General features: G+C 39.7%; 1 protein-coding gene across 1 annotated transcript; it reads right to left on the bottom strand.

Annotated features, from left to right (window-relative positions):
* Positions 1 to 610: 610 nt before the first annotated feature.
* naa25 (N-alpha-acetyltransferase 25, NatB auxiliary subunit) lies at positions 611 to 20,474 on the bottom strand. Its single transcript, XM_085414544.1, has 24 exons — positions 20,369 to 20,474; positions 18,757 to 18,842; positions 13,970 to 14,108; positions 13,774 to 13,892; positions 12,193 to 12,267; positions 11,999 to 12,106; positions 11,574 to 11,652; positions 11,189 to 11,300; positions 10,959 to 11,048; positions 9,627 to 9,799; positions 9,421 to 9,533; positions 9,120 to 9,327; positions 7,714 to 7,803; positions 7,451 to 7,631; positions 5,731 to 5,830; positions 5,469 to 5,620; positions 5,260 to 5,385; positions 4,923 to 5,166; positions 3,989 to 4,112; positions 3,831 to 3,896; positions 3,649 to 3,746; positions 3,445 to 3,555; positions 3,180 to 3,320; positions 611 to 2,552 (listed from the first exon to the last, which is right to left on the bottom strand). Exons 1-24 carry the CDS (start codon positions 20,424 to 20,426, stop codon positions 2,430 to 2,432), a joined length of 2,916 nt encoding a protein of 971 aa, XP_085270670.1. The 5' UTR covers positions 20,427 to 20,474; the 3' UTR covers positions 611 to 2,429.
* Positions 20,475 to 21,142: the final 668 nt, after the last annotated feature.

Below are 21,142 nucleotides of genomic sequence, written 5' to 3'. Positions count from 1 at the left end.
GTGTCAACTTTTCTATTACACTCTCCATCCTGGGTTTGAGGTCCTTTGTATGAGTGGTTCTTATAATTTGTTTAAAAATTCTTTTCTGTTCCCAGCGTTTCATCCAATCTTACTGTTGCCTGTGTGTATAGGAGAACTTCATGATTTGGGTTTAATCACCATGAACTGACTAACTAAATAACATCAATTCTCTGTACTTGTATTTTGAGCTTATTTCCAAAGTTTCAGTTCATTGTGTCTGAAACAAGCTGGTGTAGCTTCCCTCCTTTTAAAGCTAACTTCTTCTGGTTGGCTGGTCCTGTTAAACAGCATCTGTGGAGATATCTGTAGGACTACAATTTAGAAAAGTTGTCCAAATCTAAAGCAGACTTTTCCTTTTCCTAGTGTTGATAATAACAAAAACATAAAATACAGCAAAATCCTCACATTTACCTTGTTTTATTTAAAAAAAGCTTTGACATTCCAGTGTTTCTGTTTTCCATTTTCTAACAAAAGAGGGTGGCAAGATGACACTCCAGATTGTCAACCATTATTCTCAACACATGTAATCAGATCACAGACACCTTCTGTCCAACCACTCAAACAGATGGGCTCGACTCTTTAAAGAAAAAAAAAAAAAAAAAAGGAAAAAAAAAAAAGGCATTTATTAGCAGATGTGTATGCCACTGAATGTATATTCAGGACTAACAGGAAGGGGAAGAGTTTGTCATTTACTCACATATTCACATTGCTGTGCCAAATTCTTACAACAGTATAAATAAAACTGCACACAACCTGCAGTGCCATCAGTGCCCCTTGGTATTTGTAAACTATGCCTCCATTTGCTTCTTTCCTCCACCTCCTGTTTACTGATGACAGCACAAGATGCTAATTTTGCACAAATTGGGAAGATGCAGCAGCTGATGACACCATTTTGGTTCACGAGTCTTTTAGTAGGGGGAGGAAGGAAGATGAGGGAATAAAGCGGGAATGACAAAACCATTAACACAGGACAAATCTCATAGCATCTACTGCACCTGCTTTTAAAAACACACTGAAGTCCTCACTCACACACAGTACTTCAAAAAAAGGCTGCCTCAGCTATTTACAATTAGGTCCAATGTCTGCCTGTGAAACACACCTGAGACAGAAGAGTTGTCCCAGGACAGTTACTATGAAGCTGCATATTGGCTGGACATATAATCTGGTCTAGTATGAACATGAGTGTCAGTATATCCAGTCCAGTCACAGTCTCCTTTGCATTTATCTTTATAACTGTCACTTTTTCTTTTTCCTTCAGCAACGCAAATTCAAGCAGTTGCATATTCGCAGCCTCAACAGAAAGCATGTTTTTGGTGAACATTCATGTTATGATAGTCATAGATGGTCTCTTAAATAATTCTAATCATTCCTGTCTCTAAAAGTTCTGAAGCCTGATTTCTTCTTTGTGCTGGAACAACCTGATTCCACAAGACCGTGTTTACAAGCACCGCTTCCACTAATGGTGCCACTAGTATTAAAAAACAAACAAACAAAAAAGAGCGGCAGACAATAACCTCCCCAAAAAAGAAAAAAAAACCCAACCCTGATTAAGTAACTCATTCCAACATTGCTCTTTGTAATACTGCAACTACAGAGGTGGTTCCACTTTTAGTGCTAAAGTCACATAAACACACAGGGTACACGAAGCAAAGGAATTTTTTTTTTTTTTTTTTAAATGACGATGACAATAATTTGTGTATGGGGAAACATCAGTCTGAAGGCTTCCTGCAGGCGGTCAGGCGTCCAAAGAGTTACAAAGAGTTCATTGCAAAATTGTGCCCATTTGCTCTCCAATGTGCTGGAAAAGCAATCCTTCAACTGCGTTTTTCTTTTTTTGGAACTCACCAGAAAATAATAGAGTCAAAAATAATAAAAAAGGAAACATAACTGACCAACACACATAGTGGTTTATTGTGTCTTATATTCTCATTTAGTCACGGAGTTGTGGTTGTTGCTCTTTATTATGAACAATAATTTATTAGATTAGCTGTTCTAAAACTGCGTATTCACTAATTTATTTATTTTTATATATTTATTATTATTATTATTTTTTTCTTCTTCTTCTTCTTCTTTTGCACCTGTTAAAGGAACATGTCTCTTTTCCTCATTTTTACTTAGAACTGTTGTATAAATTCATGAATTTCATTACAAGCTTATGTGCTATAAGAGTTGCAAATGTTCCAGAGGTGTGTGTTGAAAGAAAAAGAAAAAGACATCAAAAACTCACAAACGCCGAGTGAGAATTTCAAGGTCAGAAATGACTGAGAACATGGGAGGCCCAGGAACTTCCATCATCAGTGAAGAGGGAAGGATTTGTAGGATAGCTGGTGGGCTGACAGTAGATGGTGGTGTGGGGCATTTAGGGGTGATGGTCGAGGGCGAGTTATTCTGGACATGCGTGATGGCGTTCATATCTTGAGGTTCTTTATAGTTTCTGTTCTCTTCTTGAGCAGATCTCCCACCTCCTGTAGGGAGCGGAGGTAACTGCACTGCACCTTATCCGTAGCAGCTTTCGTAAACGACACTTCCTCCTGAAACACATGAAAGAGGAGGTGAAACCTCACAGTCGGGCAGGAGATACTACAGTTAAACTTTGGATTTGAGGCTTAAAAGATTTAAGATCTGTAATATCCAAACCCTGTTATGTCTTTCTGCAAATTAAGGTATAAATTCAATCCTAATAGAAAATATCTAATGATTATGTCTGTGAAGGTTTCTCAGTCATCCAGGTCATCGTAGTCAAAGGAGCTTGCAAAGAAAAGCGTCTGGACTTCTTTAAGTTGCTTGAAACGTCTTCAAGCAACTTAAAGAAGTCCAGACGCTTTTCTTTGCAAGCTCCTTTGACCATCTAATGATTACTAGTTTCAGGCAAGAAGGTCCTGGGTTTGAATCCACCATATGGGCGGGGCCTTTCTGTGTCTGTGTCGTTTCTGTCCGGGTATTCCGGCTTCCACCCATGGTCTTCTAAATTGCCCATAGTTATGAATGTGAGTGAATGATTATCTGTGTTAGACCTGTGACAAACTATCCAGGGAGTATCCTTCCTCTCGTCCTATGGCAGCTGAGACAGGCTGGAGATTTTGTCAGCTACCAAACCTGTGTTTGTTTCTATTTAAAGAACAAAAACAGAACAAAAACATATTTTTCTCTGCACTAACCTGTGTGTATCCTTCCAAGGTTAAAGTGGACAATTTAAGTGATGTCATGGCAGTCTCTTGGCCCTTTATATGCTCCATGGCCTGTGTCAGCAGGTCTTGCAAATTCCCTGTCAGCTCCTGGAAGCCACACATCACCACTGGCTGGAAAAGAAAAGACACAACAACAGTGTTCAGGGCAAGTAGGTGGACAGCAGAGTATTGTTTATGAGTCCATATGCAGATACAGTACACCTAAAAATGGAAGGAGTGAAAGGGGCAACTGTACCAGAGCTGTGTTTGCATCCTTTTTCTTCTTTTTCTTTTTCTGTAAACTAGTCTTCAGTGGTCGAAGGATCTTGGCACAGTAACTAGCCATCCACAGGACTATGCACACAGTCTGAGCAAAATAAAGTGGTGCATATTATAGACAGCATGAGATTTGGTAGGAAACAAGTTGTAAACTGTGTGTGTAGAAACTGAGATGTTTCACCTCAACAAAGAAGACTAGGTTTTCTAATAAGGACGGCTGGGTTTTTAATTTGCCTTCTTTCATTTCCAATAAATCTCCTTTGCATTTATTCAGGATTTCTGTGGACAGAGGAGGAAAACATGAAGCATCCCAGATGTACAATAATGTTTATTTTTGATAAAGAAAACCATCTAGTGACTCACCTTGAAGCTGAACTACTATTGATTTGAAACCGTTACAGATCTGTGTCTGAAGCTCGGATGACCCATCTAGGAGGGTAAATAAGGAGTGGAGAGAAGAAAATTATCAGGCTAAATCCAATTAGTTTGTTAGTCTTCATGTTACCATTGTCTCTTCTTACCAAGTCCAGCCGTCTCGAGCTCATGTAGGTGGACAGACAACTGCAGGGCTGCAGCCTGACACTGACAGCTTCCACTGGACAAAGCTAGGACCAGACGGGTCGAGGGTGGTCCCAGGAATGGATACTGGAATAACAACATCACCATTACAGCAAAGCACTCCAGTCCGCGCAAATGTACAGCAAACGTCATGTGAAAATATGGATGATGTAGAGATTTGGTCGAAACTCTCATCTGACCACTTGGGGTTGCTGTAAATTAGGTTAATTCCAGTTACCCTGTGCAACATGGATCCAATACATTTGGGGAGGATGTTAAAATTGATACATGATGATAATTAAAAGATCATAAGGTGTATTCCTGATCAAAGAGTTTCTGTTTAAGATCGTTTCACTGCTGACTGGGACACGGTGAGCACACCATCACCACACACACACTAACCAGCTGGAGGAGATTTCTTGTTGAAATATTGTGCCTTCGTATTGTTTGATTCTTGAATCTAAAAATAAACTGTTAGTTGCCCAACAGTCACGATTTTAAAACTCAAATCGGACAACTCTAGACTAATGCACTGGCTCCTTCCTGGAGAACAGAATTCATTTTGTGCATTTTCTGGGCAAACGTGTGGACTAAGAAATAGACAGTTGAGATTCAGACTTTTTTGTGTCTAAAAGAAAAATCCTTCAAATTCATTAGAATGCATATGCCATCACCTTTCATGTTTAAAAACAATAAATAAATAAAAATAATCACTCTTTGCCTTCTCTTTCATGTATTGCTGTGAAGTGAGCCTTTGTATATGGGACAAAGGAGTCAGTGAGGTTGACTTCAACTCAAATGTATTTGTGTAGTACAAAATAATACAGTCGCCTCAAGGCACTTTATACTAAACGGTAAAGACGCTACAATAACAGAGACTTGCTTGTTTGTGTGCACCTGTATGTGTTTTTCTGCCATCTGAGCTGCTGTCTGTAGAGCCTGGTTCAGCTGGGAGAGCAGGCTGCTGAGAATTGAGGTCTTGTCTCCCACTCCGTTCTCATTAGATATCTCAGAGTTTTGCTGTGAGGGCATATGTGCCAACGCAGCCAATGAGGCGAGGAGGCGAAGCGTTAGAGAACGTATTCTGAGCCACATGGACTCTTCCTCTAGAGACTGACGTCTGTGTTCATCTGTTAGCTGTCTGTAAACAAAAGAGTAGCACAGGGTTGGATTGGAGACTGTGAGTGAGTACCAGCGTCTCTGTAACCAAAACCCCCCCAAAAAAGGACTATACCTGTCTTTAGGATCCCAGCACGTAAAAACAGTTAGGTCTCTGTTGTCCCTCATACTATCCCAGGGGATGTCATCCTCTTCTGCAGACAAAGACATGGCCTTCACACTCTCTTCCAGACTCAAGACACTGTAAAACAGAAAAATGCAACATCACAATCAACTATAGATAGAAATCCACAAGTTTATGTAAATTAGTGTGAATATTCTTACATATCAGCCTCAAGGAAGAGGTCGAGCAGCATCCTCTCAGTGCGGACCTGGGCAAAGTGCAGCGACTGGTTTAACCTGTTTCTGAGAGCAATGAACTCTGGGATTTTCTCAAACGCTCCATACTTATATGCCTGGATGATATACTCTGAGGTCTGGTGGAAAGAAGACAGAGGCAAAGGAGAGATAAATAAGGAAGGTAACGTAAGAGCAGGAGATCCAGTAAAAGTCTCTGCAGTTAAATCACAAAGAGGGATAGACTTACATCTTTCTGGTTCGAGTGGAAAAACCTGAGGGAGAAATTACAGGACTGGGAGGCTGCAGCAAACTGACCCAGTGACTCAGCATAGCGCGTTAACAGAAAACTGCAAAAATTAAAAAGATGTTTTTAATTAAAGTATCTGAGTCAAAGCTCAGATAATTTCCTTGGGGATTAATAAGGTATTCTGATTCTGATGAGGGCAAGGACACATTCATCCGAAGTACAAAATTAGTCCGAACATTCTTTTACTCCAAATTAGGGCTGCCACAAACGATTATTTTGATAGTCGACTAGTCACCGATTATTTTTGCAATTAGTCGACTAATCAGATCATACATCCATTGGATGTAAAACGTACAACTTATTGCAGCATGCATCTGCTCTTATACAGCCATCATTAGCTTACAGCTTTAAGTGTTTAAGGTCTGTGCTAACTAACAATAAAGACAAGATGATAGTTTATTAAATTTTAATGAAGTTTGCAGATTGTTTCGGTGAAGTTTAATAAACTCAGCCGTCTGCTCCTTGCTATCTAAAATATAACAGGACACCGAAGTATATTCTCGAGCATCTCACACTTCTGATAATCAGTTGTCTGCTTGATGTTTATTCAGTGGTGTAAAAACAATAACTTTAATCTCAGCCAAACCGATTTACTCAGGAACAAATAAAATACTGAAAAAAGCCAAACAATAACATTTTCAAGTTATCTAAGTGACTTATATATCATGTTTAACCTGAGTAGCGAAAGATGGTGGTGGGTTTGAAAACGATTTGCCAGGAGTCCGGTGTTCTCACCGAGCCTTGAAGTGAGCCTTGAACCCCGGCTAGCTATCAAGCTGGTGGGTAACAGACGTCTCTGAAAACGTCGGAGCGCTTTTGAAAATATGTGGTGTCTTGATAAACTGAGCAGATATTTGAAGTTTACACAGCTACATTCTCGCCTGAAAATATTTTAAACATTTATTTTGTGACCCAGAAAGAATAATAACAGTAATATTAAAACTAACTAGATGCCACCATTGTTGGAAACTGAGCAGGAATTCTGGGATAGGTTGGGCCACGAAGTATACACCCGACCCATCCTTCAAATCTGGGGAAACGAAGGGTGCATTTGTCGGCCGCATTTGTCAGTCTTCGTCGTGTCACTGTAACGTAATCGGCCTACAAATGCGGGCACAGGAGGATGCGGGTCCTGAATTTGGACACAGCTACGATACCGGACACTGCTTCTTCTTCTTTGGGGATTTAACGGCAGCTGGCATCCTTGTACATGCAGTGCTGCCATATTCTGTTTCAGTCCATTATTACACTCTTAAATCCTACTTATTCCTATGTCTTGTGGGATCTTACAAAGCTTCAAACAACGCGTCAACTATTAAATTAGTCGTCGACTTGTGACTAGTCAACTAATCGTGGCAGCCCTACTCCAACTTTTCATTTGATTCAATTTTATTTTATATAAAATTGAATTGAAGTCAGTTTCCTAACTTAAGGAATACTATAGATTTTATGTTGCAAACGATTGAAGCAACTACCAATTAAAGTGAAGTATGCTGTTGACCGACATATGACATGGTAGCAGACATGTTAGATATATAGTTAACTAAGCAACCGGAGCCTAGAACGTCAAGGAGCGACCAACCATCGGCAACAAAGTGTTGTGTGACGAGAAATCCGCTTTCTTTCCATGTTTCACCACAGAAACATGTTCTGTACTGACCCTATGGTGTCATGCTGTACATGTTTGGCATCCAGGCTTGAGTAAAGGTCCACTACAGGCTCAAACGCTCCCAGTCGACAGTACAGGAGCAGTAACAGCAGCTTGAACTGGGCGTTGGAAGGACTGTGAGATAGTCCCTCCTGGAGGAGACCCAAACACTGCCACATCATGTCCTCATCTCCTACAAGCATACAGATACACACATTTAGACACATCACATTACTGAGAGACAGGAAGTTCTGCACTGAAAAAGAAAAACTCACCGGTCTCTGTCCATAAGTCAATGTATACATGAGCGGCCATGAGACAATACATATCAGAAAACTGCAGCTCCGTCTTTAGAGCGTTCTTTCCTGTTCAGAGAGACCAAGAAGTCAGAACAAACAAAAACATGCACAAGGAACACAAGAAAAATCTTTAAAAGTGTTCAGTTCTTGTACAGTAAAGTCACCCTACAATTCTTAGAATGTTGACTGCAAACGTCCAACAAAGTCACCTTTATATCTTAAAAAACATGCCAAATATGACCAAGAAAAGTATGCTTGTCTGTAAAAATGAAAATGAAAAAATGAAGCCAATACCCAAGTGCTACACGTTGTATATGAAAGACAGGCAAAGCCACTGTGATGTCACCTACCGGTTAGTGAAGACCTATCTGAAACCTCAAGCTGAGCATTTTTACCTTCACCTTATTAGCTAACCGTAAACTGAGGGACACTATCTGCTCATTGGCTAACAGCTTATCAATCATAGCAAAGCATACCCTGTGTGTATCGTCCCTTTTTATTCAAATTGGGACCATAACTTACAAAATGGCCTTTAGTTTGTACTCAATATTGGTCACTGAGACCACAAAGTCATTAGGCAATTGTTGCATACGTGTCTATATATTTGGATGTCTTATTGAAAACATCACAGGAGCTCCCTCTTGCTAATTAGAAAGAATACATGTTTGCTTTGCTCTTCAGACCCAGAAGCTACATCCATCTGCAGTCCATCTAATAGCCACTTTGGGTTGGCTTAAACCAAACCAAAACAAAAAAAACCCCCAACATCTTAAAATGTCTTGTTTTAGTAAAGTAAGTAATACAGATAATTAGCAGGTGCACCTGTGGTATCAATTTGAAACTCCTGAAGCTCGTTTCATTCTCAAGTTACTGCATTCATAAACTTAAATGTCCACATTGCCCGCCCACCTCAGCTTTTTACGGCTGTAGAGTAACAAAACAAGACAGCAGCTTAAAAAAAACCCCAAACAAACAAACAAAAGAAAACAAACATCTGACACTTGAAAATTTTAAGTCCGTAAACCAATAGATGACATAACGTTACCAATGTCTTTCTATTTTACAGTCTATGTCATGCATAACTGCAGTTTTATAACTTTATTGAACACACAAAAATGTATGAAAGCACTTTTTTATTCCTGGAATTTCTGAGAAAGAAGCCCTATTAGTAATCAACTATCAGCATGTTCAACTGGATGCTGCTGTTATCAGAAGAAATGTGCCAGCAAACAAGGAAGGCATTCACACTTTGCTGTTGACAACATCACATATCTGTCTGGCTCCACGACAAGATTTCACACCTCTTGGCTGTGGAAAATCTGATGATCCTGAATGAATGTCAATCTTATGGGTCTAAGAGTGAATAAAAATGTTGCTCTCACCAAACTTAAGCCCATGATGATAGTGAGCCTTAAGCTCTGTGATAAGATGAAGTTTGCCATCCACGTCGAGGGAATGATGCAGCCCTAGTGCACGGCTCAGCTGACAAACACACAAATGCCTCTGCAGCGCCTTGGTGTCCTCTGGAAAAGCAAATCCTTCCTCTTCCTGGTTGCCCAGTGGAACTGCTTCACTAAGATGATTAATGAACTAAAAAGAATTCAAAGACAGAAATGTGTTTCACGACCATGCTTTTCATTCTGCAAGAGGCAGTTCCACAGTTCTGCTTTAACTTTCTCTCACCTGAACGTGCTGCTCAGGAGACAGCAGGTGTAGGTATATTTTTAGGTCAGTGATGCAGCAGGGCTTGTCTCCAAACTTGTTGAAGAATTGCACCATTAACTCTAAAGGCTCACCTATTTATGGCCAACCAACAGACTGTCAGACTGAGGCAACAGGACATACATAAATACATGCTTATTCAGTATATGTGTGTGTATGTGTTTTACCTAGCAGGCTTTCCTCAGGACAGCCTCTTTCTCTCAGTCTGTGCATTAATTCAAGACGAGCCAAGTAAGGCCCTCTGAGTGAGCGGGACTCTTTGTTGTCCTCCCCCTTAATCCTCTCCTCCACAAACCTCACCACCTCAACCACAGTGTGATGTACTGAACCCTCTGAACAGCTACAGGATGGACAGAAAAAAAACAAAAAACTTCAGCGTGGACAAGATATAATATTATGAAGAAATAAGAGATAAATTGGACATATATAATATTATATAATGTCTAATTTGGAAAAAAAATATCCTCTATAAAGTTTGGAGAACAGCACAGCAGACGGTCATAGACACAAGGTGTTCCACATCTTGTTTGTCTTGCTGAAGGATGTGTGTATTTTTTAAATTAATAATTCATTTAATAATTAACACATGGCTTTCAGCAACTAGTAGGGATTTTTAAGGTTAAATAGCAGGAATGCCTTAGTGAAGGGACTTTTAACCACAAGGTTGGGCGATTGGACGAATATATCGACGATAGACTCAGCTTTCCGTTGATCGTTTTTACAAGAGTGATTTATTTATTTGCACATGGGTAAGTTTGCTGATAATGTTGGTTGAAGCTAAGAGAAGCAGCTGCGAACAGATGCACCCTCCTCAGAGTGCGCTCAAATGCAGCGATTCATTTACTCACAACAGAAAGAAAGAAAGGCAGTAGCCTATGTTCAGAAAAACACAAAAATATTTTATTTAAATAAAAAAACCACAATGGTGGGGAGGGAAACAAAGAGAAACTGGCTTCTTTTTTCCACGATAACAGTGTTTATAGGCTGTTCCAGAGTTTATCTGTCTTACACACTCGATCAAACAACAAAAATTAAAAAGTTAAAAATCAAAATGTCTCTTTCATAACATAAAAAACCCCAAAAAACAACTTCCAACGTAATGTTAAGTCTTTTGTGCGATTTGGCGCATCTCAAATATATAAATGAACAATCCAAAAAGTAGCTATATTAATACTGAAACAAACAAGAAAAGAAAGTCAATTATTAATTATTAAATATTAAAAAGAAATATTCCTTCCAAACCAGACTTACAAATTCTAAACGCGCAAATCAGTCCGTACATGGTTATACTGCTCCTCCCATCAAAAAGTCAGCGCATGCGCAAATATATTCCGTCCAATAATCGTTGGTTATTGGACTGACGATTTTTGGTTGGAAAACCGAATTGCCCAACCTTATTTAACCATCATGTGTGGGTTTTGTTAAAGTAAGGGAACAGATGCAGAGTTCACACGGATGGAAATCTTTATGCATTCAAACTCAAACACCTGCGTACTCACTGTTCGCCTTCTTCTGGCGGGCTCCACGACTGATCCACCAAGTGAAAGAGAGAGTCAAAGTAAGCCGGGTAGAACTGCCAATCATCAGGACTGCAAAGAAACACATTTTTTTGGTTGTTGTTGGCTGATATCTGTACTCCATCAGAAGTGATGTGCATCGACTGATGCCATGTTCTGATCAGTTATTGGTCTTGGACAGCTTGTGCACTGTTAAGATAAAACTCACTCACTTTTTAAGTAGCAGTTTGTGGGCCAAAGCGTTGCACTCTGGCCAGCGTTGCAGTCGCTTGTACAGCATCATACATTTGTTTTCTCTGCTCTGCAGCTCACTGGTCAGCTTCTCTGTGCAAAAATACAAGTATTAGCTGAAGAGGAATTTCAGGATGCACAGCATCAGATTTATAAGCCATGTGTGCCACATTACTTCAAACTATCCCTGTTATTTTATTGAGAATGCTGTTTAACACTTTATGTTCTCACTACAGCTTACTTTAAATATAAATAACTTTTTCTTCTTCCTGCCAAACATGACTGATACTATTTCAAAGTGTTAATGTCACATGGTCAATTTAAGAAAGTGTGTGTGTTTGTGAGTGTGTGTGGGGATCTACCTACCCCCAAGTGGGCCCCGGATCACTTCAAGGGCCTCTACACATTTCCCCAAGCGCTCTAGGATCATAAAATACAGTTGCACCTACAGAACACAAAAGTTAAAGTGAAAAAGTAAGGACTGTGCAATATTCTAACATTTGTATTTTCATCTTAAACATGTATGCAGTTAACACTAAAGTGCAGAAATCAGGGGTTTTTTTTCTGGCAATTAATGTGCCATGGGTTTCATTCACTAAAAGTTTTTTTAATGCCAACATGACTACTGTAACTTAAAATATAAGACTCTCTCAGCTGTTAATGAAAATCCAAAGGAAATTCTGAATTTTAAAAATAAAAGTTGAGTAACTGGGATTTTGCCAGAATCCTGCTGTCCATTTAAGTTGGTTTCCATTGTCATAACACTGAAGTCATAAAGCCAACATACTCACCTCTGCTTCTGCTTCAATCTTTTCCTCCTTGACCATTTTTTCCACCATGCGTTCAGCCAGAGGCAGGAACATGGTCTGAGCCAACTTTTCATCTTGGGCTGAGATTGCCTTAGAAACAAGCACACAGTACTTTTACTGTCTGTTACCAATCATTCTAATATTTCAGCATTCATGTTATAAAAGCTTTCTTGTACCTGCATCACAAGACTCATGACCGACCAAAAGTAATAGGGATTCTTCGGGACAATTTTATACAAGGCCATTCCTGCCTGTAAATAGGAGGATGTAGCCATTAATACATTAATTCTGCTCCTAAATCAATGGAATTCATTTTCACGTAGAGCTGGGCGATATGAGATTTTTTCATATCACGATATGTTTTTTTCATTTCAGGCGATAACGATATCTATCACGATATAGGCCAAATAACTATATTTGTAAGATTTAAATGTGCCGTTGCTCACAAGTAAAATGTGAAATAATCAGCAGCTTGTTTTTATTTAAATATTTATTTCCCATAATAAGTTCAACAGGGTAGATGTACTTAAGGAACATGAGACTTTTTCAGATAAATAAAGGCAAATATTGCAAACTACACAAAAGGCAGCCGCTAAAGCGTTTAAGTTTCAAAACAGAACAAACGAAACAGACTAAATTGTCAATTCCACTTAGAAACAAAATATTAATTCTAAAAATAAATCTTAGTTTGTTTTACAGAAGAACAGACAAAACTGACTAACTTTTGTCAATATCAAATAAACTGAGAACTAAAAGGAAATTCTCAATCTCTCCTTGTTGTATAGCTTAGCTTTTCAAACAGTTTTAACAGTTACTTTAGTCTGACAAAAGCCGAATGATGAATTAGCGCTTCCAGTCAGAGACTGAGGCTACGTCCACACGTACACGGGTATTTTTGAAAACGGAGATTTTCCGTTTTCGTTTTAAAAAATAATCCCGTCCACACATAAAGGCAGAAATGAAGGAAAACGCTGCTATGAACATGCCAAAGCAGCAGGTGGAGCGAGATTCCTAACCGTTCAGAAATGTTGGCCAATCAGAAGTCTAGAAGCCTCGGTGGGAAAAAGTAAACAAAGCTGGGGCATAGAAGCAGAACTGAGTCGTATGTGTGGAGGGACAGTAACTGTGTGTATATGTAAGCATTTAAACACTGCAGAGAGTAAAATTAACAGTAACAGTATTGTAGAAATTCATTTCACCGAAACAATAACGTGGCGCACAGTGTGACGCATGCACCAGTTTATTGTATTTCCAGACTTGCTTTCGGCACAATTTACAGTGCACGCTACTCTGTTTTTTTGTCAGACTTGAAATAGCCGAAATACCTTCACACTACGGAACTTCTATGGCTCTTCCGTTCGACAATCTCTCCGGCATTGGAACCATCATCTGTGTTCCCTTCGGTCACGCTCGGTTGATTTTTCTAGTCGGCACACTCATTTCCTCCATTACCCGCTGGCTGCTTCCCAAACAAACACACGTGCGGCTTGGCACTTGTGCTGTACCTAACAAGTCACGCGACGTGACGCTGCGGCTGTGATTGGTTCGGCTCTGCGCTACTTAATTTGGATTGGCTGACCTTTTTTTTTTTTTTAAGAGGACAAGAGCGGCGAGGTCTATCGCGATAGCTTAATTTCTCTATCGCGTAAAAGTTATATCGCGATACATATCGTTATCGTTCTATCGCCCAGCTCTATTTTCACGTGAGCCCATAAACCTGCTTGTTGCTCATATTTGCTCTTTTTGAGCTGTCTCACCTGCTGCATCTTTTTGTATTCTCCCACACGAGCGTACGCCATGAAGAGGTGAGAGTGATACTCTTCGCTTAGAGGAACCTTCTTCACTGCAGCCTCATACAGCTTGGTGACCAACTCAGCTGTGGACAACACACATATTCAATATTCAGTCATCCAATGTTAATACCAGCTTTCATGTGTGCGCATATATACTCACGACGATGCATCTCTCTGTACAGTATAGTCAGAGCCTGAAGCGAGTTGTCATCAGTGGGCTCGAGAGTGGCCACTTCCTGGGCTAAAGTGAAAGCTTCATCCTGCTTTCCAGTCCTCTGAAGGCCAATCGCCTTCAGGACCTGGAGGAAGCAGAAAAGACTGAGTTATAAAACTGAATGAGAAGGAAAAGGCAAAAAAAGAGAAAAAGATAAACATTACAGATTTCATTGGCACGAATAAAATGGCAAGCCATTGCAGAGGTTTTCAGTTAGAGCTAGAAGCACAATGGCAACCCAAACAAAGGTTTTCAACAAGACAATTCCAAAGACAAGGATGCACTAGGAACCTAAAACCTTCTGATGTCAAAAACAGTTTAATAAACAAATTAAATTTCTGCTGTCTTGATCATTTTAGAGCCCCACCTGTAACACTGCAGCAGTGGCCCACCTGTAGTTCAGTGTACAGTGTGCCTTAAGCATGAATCCACAGTACTGCAATGATACTCTGCCACTTTGGCTGATGATTGGCTGATTGCTTGCAGTCTGGGAATGGCCCATCTGACTGCAGAGAGCTCTTTCATTGATGGAGGCAGTGTACAAAGTATGTAATATAAGTGATGGTGATACAGCTTCAACTCCAGGATGAAACTTGGAAATTTTCCCAGCTTCTGGCTTCACTTGGGAATTGGATCAACCCAGAATCAGACTCTTCCTTTTCTTTTTTAAGAAACATCAGGACCTTCTCATGATTGCCTGATGCTGACTTCATTTTTTTTTTTTTTCACGGTGAGTTTTCAACTAAAAAGCAAAGCGTTTAGTGTTTATATATGTTACGCAACAAGTTCATATTTGAATTTCCTGTTGCTTTTTTGCAGCGGTGTGAAATGGCCTTAACTGTTACTTTGCTACAGGCTGCAAAAAAATAGCGAATGCCAACATCTTTATGCTTTTGTTGTTTTAGAAAATAATTTTGAGATGAGACTGTGATTATGACTGGATACCATTGTCACACCTTGGACATACAGAAGTCGTTTGATCATATAACACACACACACACACGCACACACACACACGCTCTGGAGAAAAACAATGCTGAGAGACAACAATGTGGAAACTTGATGGGCTGACCCAACACACAAATACTGGATGTGTGTTACTGTGTGTCCAAGCGGACTTCAAAAAGAGTATAACAAGAATAAACGCTCGGCCGTCGGGTCTCCTGCCTTCTGTGTAACCAACAGAGTATTACTGAGGAGTTAGAACCAACAGAGTCTCGGGGACTAAGGATGTAGACCTGCTACATCCTTAGCAATCTTATTTTTATTGAATGAGCCACATTGCTCCTATTGGCTGCCCTTCTCTGTCACTCACAGACCTCTTGCTGAAAGGGGTGAGTGCAGTAGCATTTAAAGCTACAGACACACAAAAAAAACAAAAAAACAAATAAACTGGGGTATTCAGGCATGGTCCAAAAAAAATTGTGTGGTATTTAGTTGAGCAGGGCGATATGACCAAAAATATTTATCACGATATACATTTGAAAATTTGCGATAACGATATAACTGACGATATAATTGACACTAGACAAAATACTTTACAACTCCAGAACTTTATTAGTGCAAAAACCCCCATCAATGTATTTTCACTTAAACAAGCAGCTGTTTTTTTATGTGCATTAAAGTTATATAAAAATTTAACAGTGCAAATGCAAATTCCTTGCTGACAGTTTAACCAAAAGGCATTTCCAGTGGAAATTGGCCGACATATCCTCAGCATAACCATGTATAATATCCACAAAACTTAAAAAGAGGTTATACACACAATACGGTAATATTATGTTGAAGCACAGTACGTATCACTCCGCGAGGCTCCTGCCTACGATGCCGTAGTGCTCCAACAATCCATCAAGCGGTGCGGCTTCGTAGCTTAGCAAAGTTGTACTAAAACATTTGACAGATTTTCCAGCGCCGTGTACCACATAAAATTGTTTCGAGGTCAGTAAACACAACCAGAATTCATACATAAGGCACACGGGATTATAAGGGGCACTGTCGATTTTCAGAAAAATCAAAGGATGCCGTATTTTCCAAACAACACGGTAATAACGATGGGCCATTAGCATGCTCTACCAAAAATAGTGCTTTGTTGTGTATCTGACAGACGAAAGCTAAACCAGTTCCACACCACTTAAGTTGCAGCATTTTTACAAACCAATTCTGGTTCATCCGTTTCATTCAACGATCCGCTTTCGCTCTTCTCATTCTGCGTCACCGCCATGTGCGTATGTAAACATAGGCACTGCGCATGCGCGTTTTACCCATATTCTATCGCGATATTTCATTTTCCTATCGTTGCCCAAAATTACACCGGTATTATCGTGAACGGTATGATATAGCCCAGCCCTAGTATTTAGTGCTGAAACTTGTAATATACATTCTGAGAACAGGGAATAACACATGTCCCTAAGTCTTAAGATATGGGACCTTAACTTTAAAAACAAGATGGGAGAAAAAGTCACTCTAATGAGTCTGACCTACTCAGTCGTCATTTATCAGTTTTAAAACTTTCTTACCAAGATCAGGAATCCTACCAATTTTTACATGTTATATTAAAAAGTAATTATTTTGTTATAACTTGGTAGCAATACAGTGAGAGTAGCTGAAAATAAACATGGATCTAAGGGTGGGTGGTATAAACGGTATACGGTAGAAACAATATAAATTTGGCCAACGGTAGAGATTTTGACTATACCACTCTATCGCGATAACGCATGTTGATGTCGTCATCAAGCTGCGCCTGTTTTGGTTGAAAGCATTGCAGCAGCTGCAAACAACATCATCTGCAAATTATGCTGGGCGACAGTAATAGCAAAGAGTCGAAGCACTTTTGGAATATGGGGAAAGCCAAAAACTGCGCTTCCTCCACTTCCGTACCATTGATTCATTAATGCTGAATTCTCTCGCGGCTGCTCTATTCCCATGTTGTTGCAGTATATTAATGACTAACCTCGTAATGTGGATGGATTATCTCAGTTGTTCTCCTAACTGAAGTTTGGTCTGTTTATAGCATCCTACCATGCAATTGCATTTGTCCCTAACCACCAGAAACCCTCACGTTAACTTTTATCGAGTAGAAAAAAGTTTGCGTTCATCCTTCAGCTTCACTGTGCTAATGTTATGCTAACGTAGCTGTTTTGCTAGCGTTCAAGTAGCACATCATTATATACGAGCTAGTCCCTAGTAACCCTACAAATGTCACTGCTGTTTAGTTTTCTGTCTTCATTTATGTTGAAAGTGACAGCAGAGCTGCACGTTTTAAGTTTTTCAGAAACCTCTCAGTCAGAACATGCTATATCATGTTTAGGTGGAAACTAGCGAGCTAACTTCCTGCTAACTTCTAACTCCGTTGAATTTCATAAATTCTGTTTTCATGGATGTCTGGATGTTAAACTTAATTGTTACACCTGGTAAAGCAGCAACACTGATCATTTTATTAAAGATGAAAAAATTTAGACTGTTGTTAACTCTCAGTGATGCCGCAGTGTTCGTTTGACTTTGGGACCTGAAGTTGACAGAGTTTTGGACCCAGATTACTCCGCAAGGCCCTCGACTACGGCAGCCGTAATGCTCCGACAATCCATCAAGCGGTGCGCCTTCATAGCTTACTAAAGTCGTACTAAAGACAGATTTCTGCGCACACTGTCGATTTTTGAGAAAATTAAAGGATTTTAAGTGTGCCTTATAGTGTGTAAAATACGTTCTACAGAAGAAAAGAAATATATCGCGATATATATCGTTGCCGCACATGCTTCAAATTATACCGTGATATGGATAGTAGGCCATATCGCCCAGCTCTAGATCAAACCAGTAAAACAGTTTATTTTGGTGATCTGCAGCGGAGATGAAAGTCAACTTCAAATTTTCAAACTGTTGGACATCTAAAGTGTTACCAGAGTGAGAGTTAGCCGAGTTAACTGAGAGAGTTAGCTATCATTGTGGGACTGAAAATCCAGAGTGTCTATAATCCCAAGATTAGTAAACTCAGTTTTTACTAACACCGGGATTATACTTTCTACATCCTTGAATTTCATTAGACGGCAAGTGTGAGTGTCCACATCAATGTTTTTTGTGACTGTGCAGACTGCTCCGAGAATTTACATTACAAATATACATTCACTCTAGACCGGGGGCTTCAAAAAAGCATAACAAGTATGACTACTCAGCTATCAGGTTTCCAGGAGGCTTTGTCCGCAAATAAGTATAATGGAGGCCCAAATCTGCCTTTTGGACCATGCCCACTTTATTAAGAAGAGGAAAAAAAGGGGACAAACTGAACAGCAGTTTGGGAAAATGGCACAGCCCCACTCCTGAGACATGCTGAACTGACAAGTGTACCTCTGACCTGTTGTCCAGACGTTATTTTAATTCTGTGACTTTAAGACAGCTGTCCAGTCCTGCTGCAAATCTCTAATAGTGTGCATGAATATTCCGCTTTACAGGTGCTAGATGTGCATGAATCCACTGGATTATTGCAACACCTGTAACTAGCACTGAAATTCAAGCCTGAGCAAAACCTTGATGCGTCCCTCTTCATATTTTGGGACTTCAAATAATGTGATTATTAGAGCAGATGAGCACTGACACTAAAATTTTATAAAATATACTGTTTTTAATACATAAGCTCCACTGACCTACAGACCTGTACAGGTTCCTTGCAACAGTGGAGGAACCCTCACAGAACACCAACAGAGCTCAACACTTTCAGCATGAACAGTCATTTAGTCACCCACCTTGGCACAGTGCAGGTCCTTATGTTTCTTCAGCAGTTTATCTGCCTGCTGTATCGCCATTTTGTTATTGCCATTATCAAGGTAATCTGGGAAGCACAAGAACAACATCGCTTTTATTTAATATTTATTTGGGGGATTGACAAAGTAATTCAGAAACTATTTTGGTTTTGGATTCATTTTTTTCCTGTTTTCTAAGCAAAAACATCAGAGTGGGCCCAGCTTATCAGGGTTCGTGTTGCAGAGCAGGATAGTATTTGCAAGGGTCTGGAACGCTGTTTAAACAAAATTTGAAATTTTACCATATTAATCTGAGTTACAGATGCTTTCACGTCTATCTGACCTGTAAAAATGATCGGCAGATAATGAAAATAACTGCCAGTAAATCTTTCACTATAATTAAATACAGCTTATCTTAGTGAATGGTTAAAGTATGCGGCTTCAGACATAGACAAGAGATACCTCAGTACAGCTGAGTGCCAAAATTAACCGTACCAGACAGCAGTGTGCTTATGTCATGTCTATTCTCTCGGTTTAAACTGTCATCACAGGAGGGAAAAGTTGCCAAATACTACAGAAACCAGGGGAACCCTGAGGTGTACTTAAGACCCGGTATTGATCAAGTTTCAGCTCTAAGTTGCAGTGAAACTGCAATAACTGCATTACAGTTTAAGCTTCACTCCCAAAGTAACACCGGGGGGGGCGCAAAAATCCCCCGCGCGCACACGCACACAGATATGTATACACACATAAAACAATGCGTATTTTCGGTTTGTAGACTTGAAATACTATTTATTTTCCATCAGTGCAAAACTAGCAGTAAAAGAAATTAAAACAGCTTCAACTGGTGTGAACTGTTTTAATTTCCCCTCACGGAACAACACCAAATAGTCCATTATTTACGTTATTCATCAGCACTGTTACTGAAAGGTCCGCGAGCTGACAGCTAGCTAGCAAGCAAGCATTACATCTCAACCGCTAGAGTTAGCTTGAAGCATTGTCCTTAAACTACTATGAACCTAAATTTAGCTGGGAGTTAACAGTGGAACCTTCAGTCTGCTACAAAACAACTAAAGCGTCACAGTGGCGTTAATCGCAAAGGAAATATATGTCAGACAGTGGAAGCCAACTTGCATCAACGAACAACTTTTCTTTTTCTCAACCTGCAGCATGTGCAGGAGCTTATTGATTGACTGCAGCTTAGCTGACACACTAGCAAGCTAAGCTACGCTACGCTGTTAAATAGCGCCCATGAGCTAGAGGAGAAAGCACTTCGACTTTGAGAACGAGTCAAGCCGAACGACAAATAATGTCCACACGTTTCATTGCAACAACACCACCGAGAATCTCTATAGATTTAAAAGGGACAGGCTGTTTCATTCAGAGACCCGACACTGGAGATGTGTTCTACCCCGGCTTGGTTGAAAACCGGGTAAGGTGCACTGTCATTGGGCGCTGCGGGCAGCAGAGTCCGTGGCTGCAGCTGGAGGGGCCGCATCGCTGCCCCACGACTCCAGCAGCCTCTAGTTTAAACATATTCTCCAGGACAGGGCACAGCTGTGTTTACCGAACCTCCACACACAAAGAAATGTGTAACTTTCCATTGAAAACTTACCGTATATAGGTCTGAGCCTCCTGTCGTTTGGATCTTGCACATGGCCTCTCGCCGCCATGGTGTAGTTTACCTGCTGAGTAGATGTTCACGCATGCGTATTCGAAGCGACCTCAGGAAAGACTAAAGGATTTTATTTCTCGCTGAAAACGCAAAAGTATTGTCAGGATGAAACCTGTCTCAAGTTTTGACTTTAAACCTATAATAATACAATATGAAAAACAGACAGCTTGCTAACGATAAAAAATTTATTTCATAGCCAAGGAAAGTAGTTTTAGAATAGTTCGTGTATTTGTGGCAGATTAAATGTTTCGCTATCCAGATAGATAAAAAATAATTGTAAATATTGTTTAGCTGTGTTTATCACCTAATAAGTTTTAAAAAAAAACCCAGTTAGGCTGTGACTCAAAACAAAGCTAATTCGGGGCCACAAATTGTAGTAAGACTGGCTATTTTACTAATAATTCAGATTTAGTCAAAGCCCGGCTTTTAAGATTTTAGATCATAATTACAAATTAAAAACTGAAACGTATTCAATCAAAGCTCAAAGTTAACAGATACAAAGCACAAAAGCAAAGCCAGCATTTTTTTTACTATAGTTTTTGTAAGATTACAGGATGACCCTTGTCATTTTATATATTTAAAATTATTTAAAATATATAAAATATAAGCTGAATACTCAAGAACAGAGTAAAATAAAACCATATTCTTATTTCAGCCTCTAGGGGTCGCCCCAATAGATCATCTGTCTCTTTTTTTTTTTCTTTTCTTTTTTTT

Source organism: Rhamphochromis longiceps, linkage group LG7, assembly GCF_057381845.1.
Source record: "Rhamphochromis longiceps isolate RC_006_pf linkage group LG7, R_longiceps_female_GT1.1, whole genome shotgun sequence".
NCBI lineage: Eukaryota > Metazoa > Chordata > Actinopteri > Cichliformes > Cichlidae > Rhamphochromis > Rhamphochromis longiceps.
The sequence above is the reverse complement of the archived record's forward strand: the minus strand, read 5'-3'. Positions and strand labels throughout refer to the sequence as shown.

Coding starts and splice junctions, on each gene's coding strand:
- naa25 (XM_085414544.1), bottom strand. CDS start 20,426: ATGGCGGCGAGAGGCCATGTGCAAGATCCAAACGACAGGAGGCTCAGA. Junction 5,167..5,259: donor TGCTGGGATCCTAAAGACAG/GTATAGTCCTTT, acceptor TTTTGTTTACAG/ACAGCTAACAGATGAACACA. Junction 3,556..3,648: donor ACCTAGTCTTCTTTGTTGAG/GTGAAACATCTC, acceptor TATTTTGCTCAG/ACTGTGTGCATAGTCCTGTG.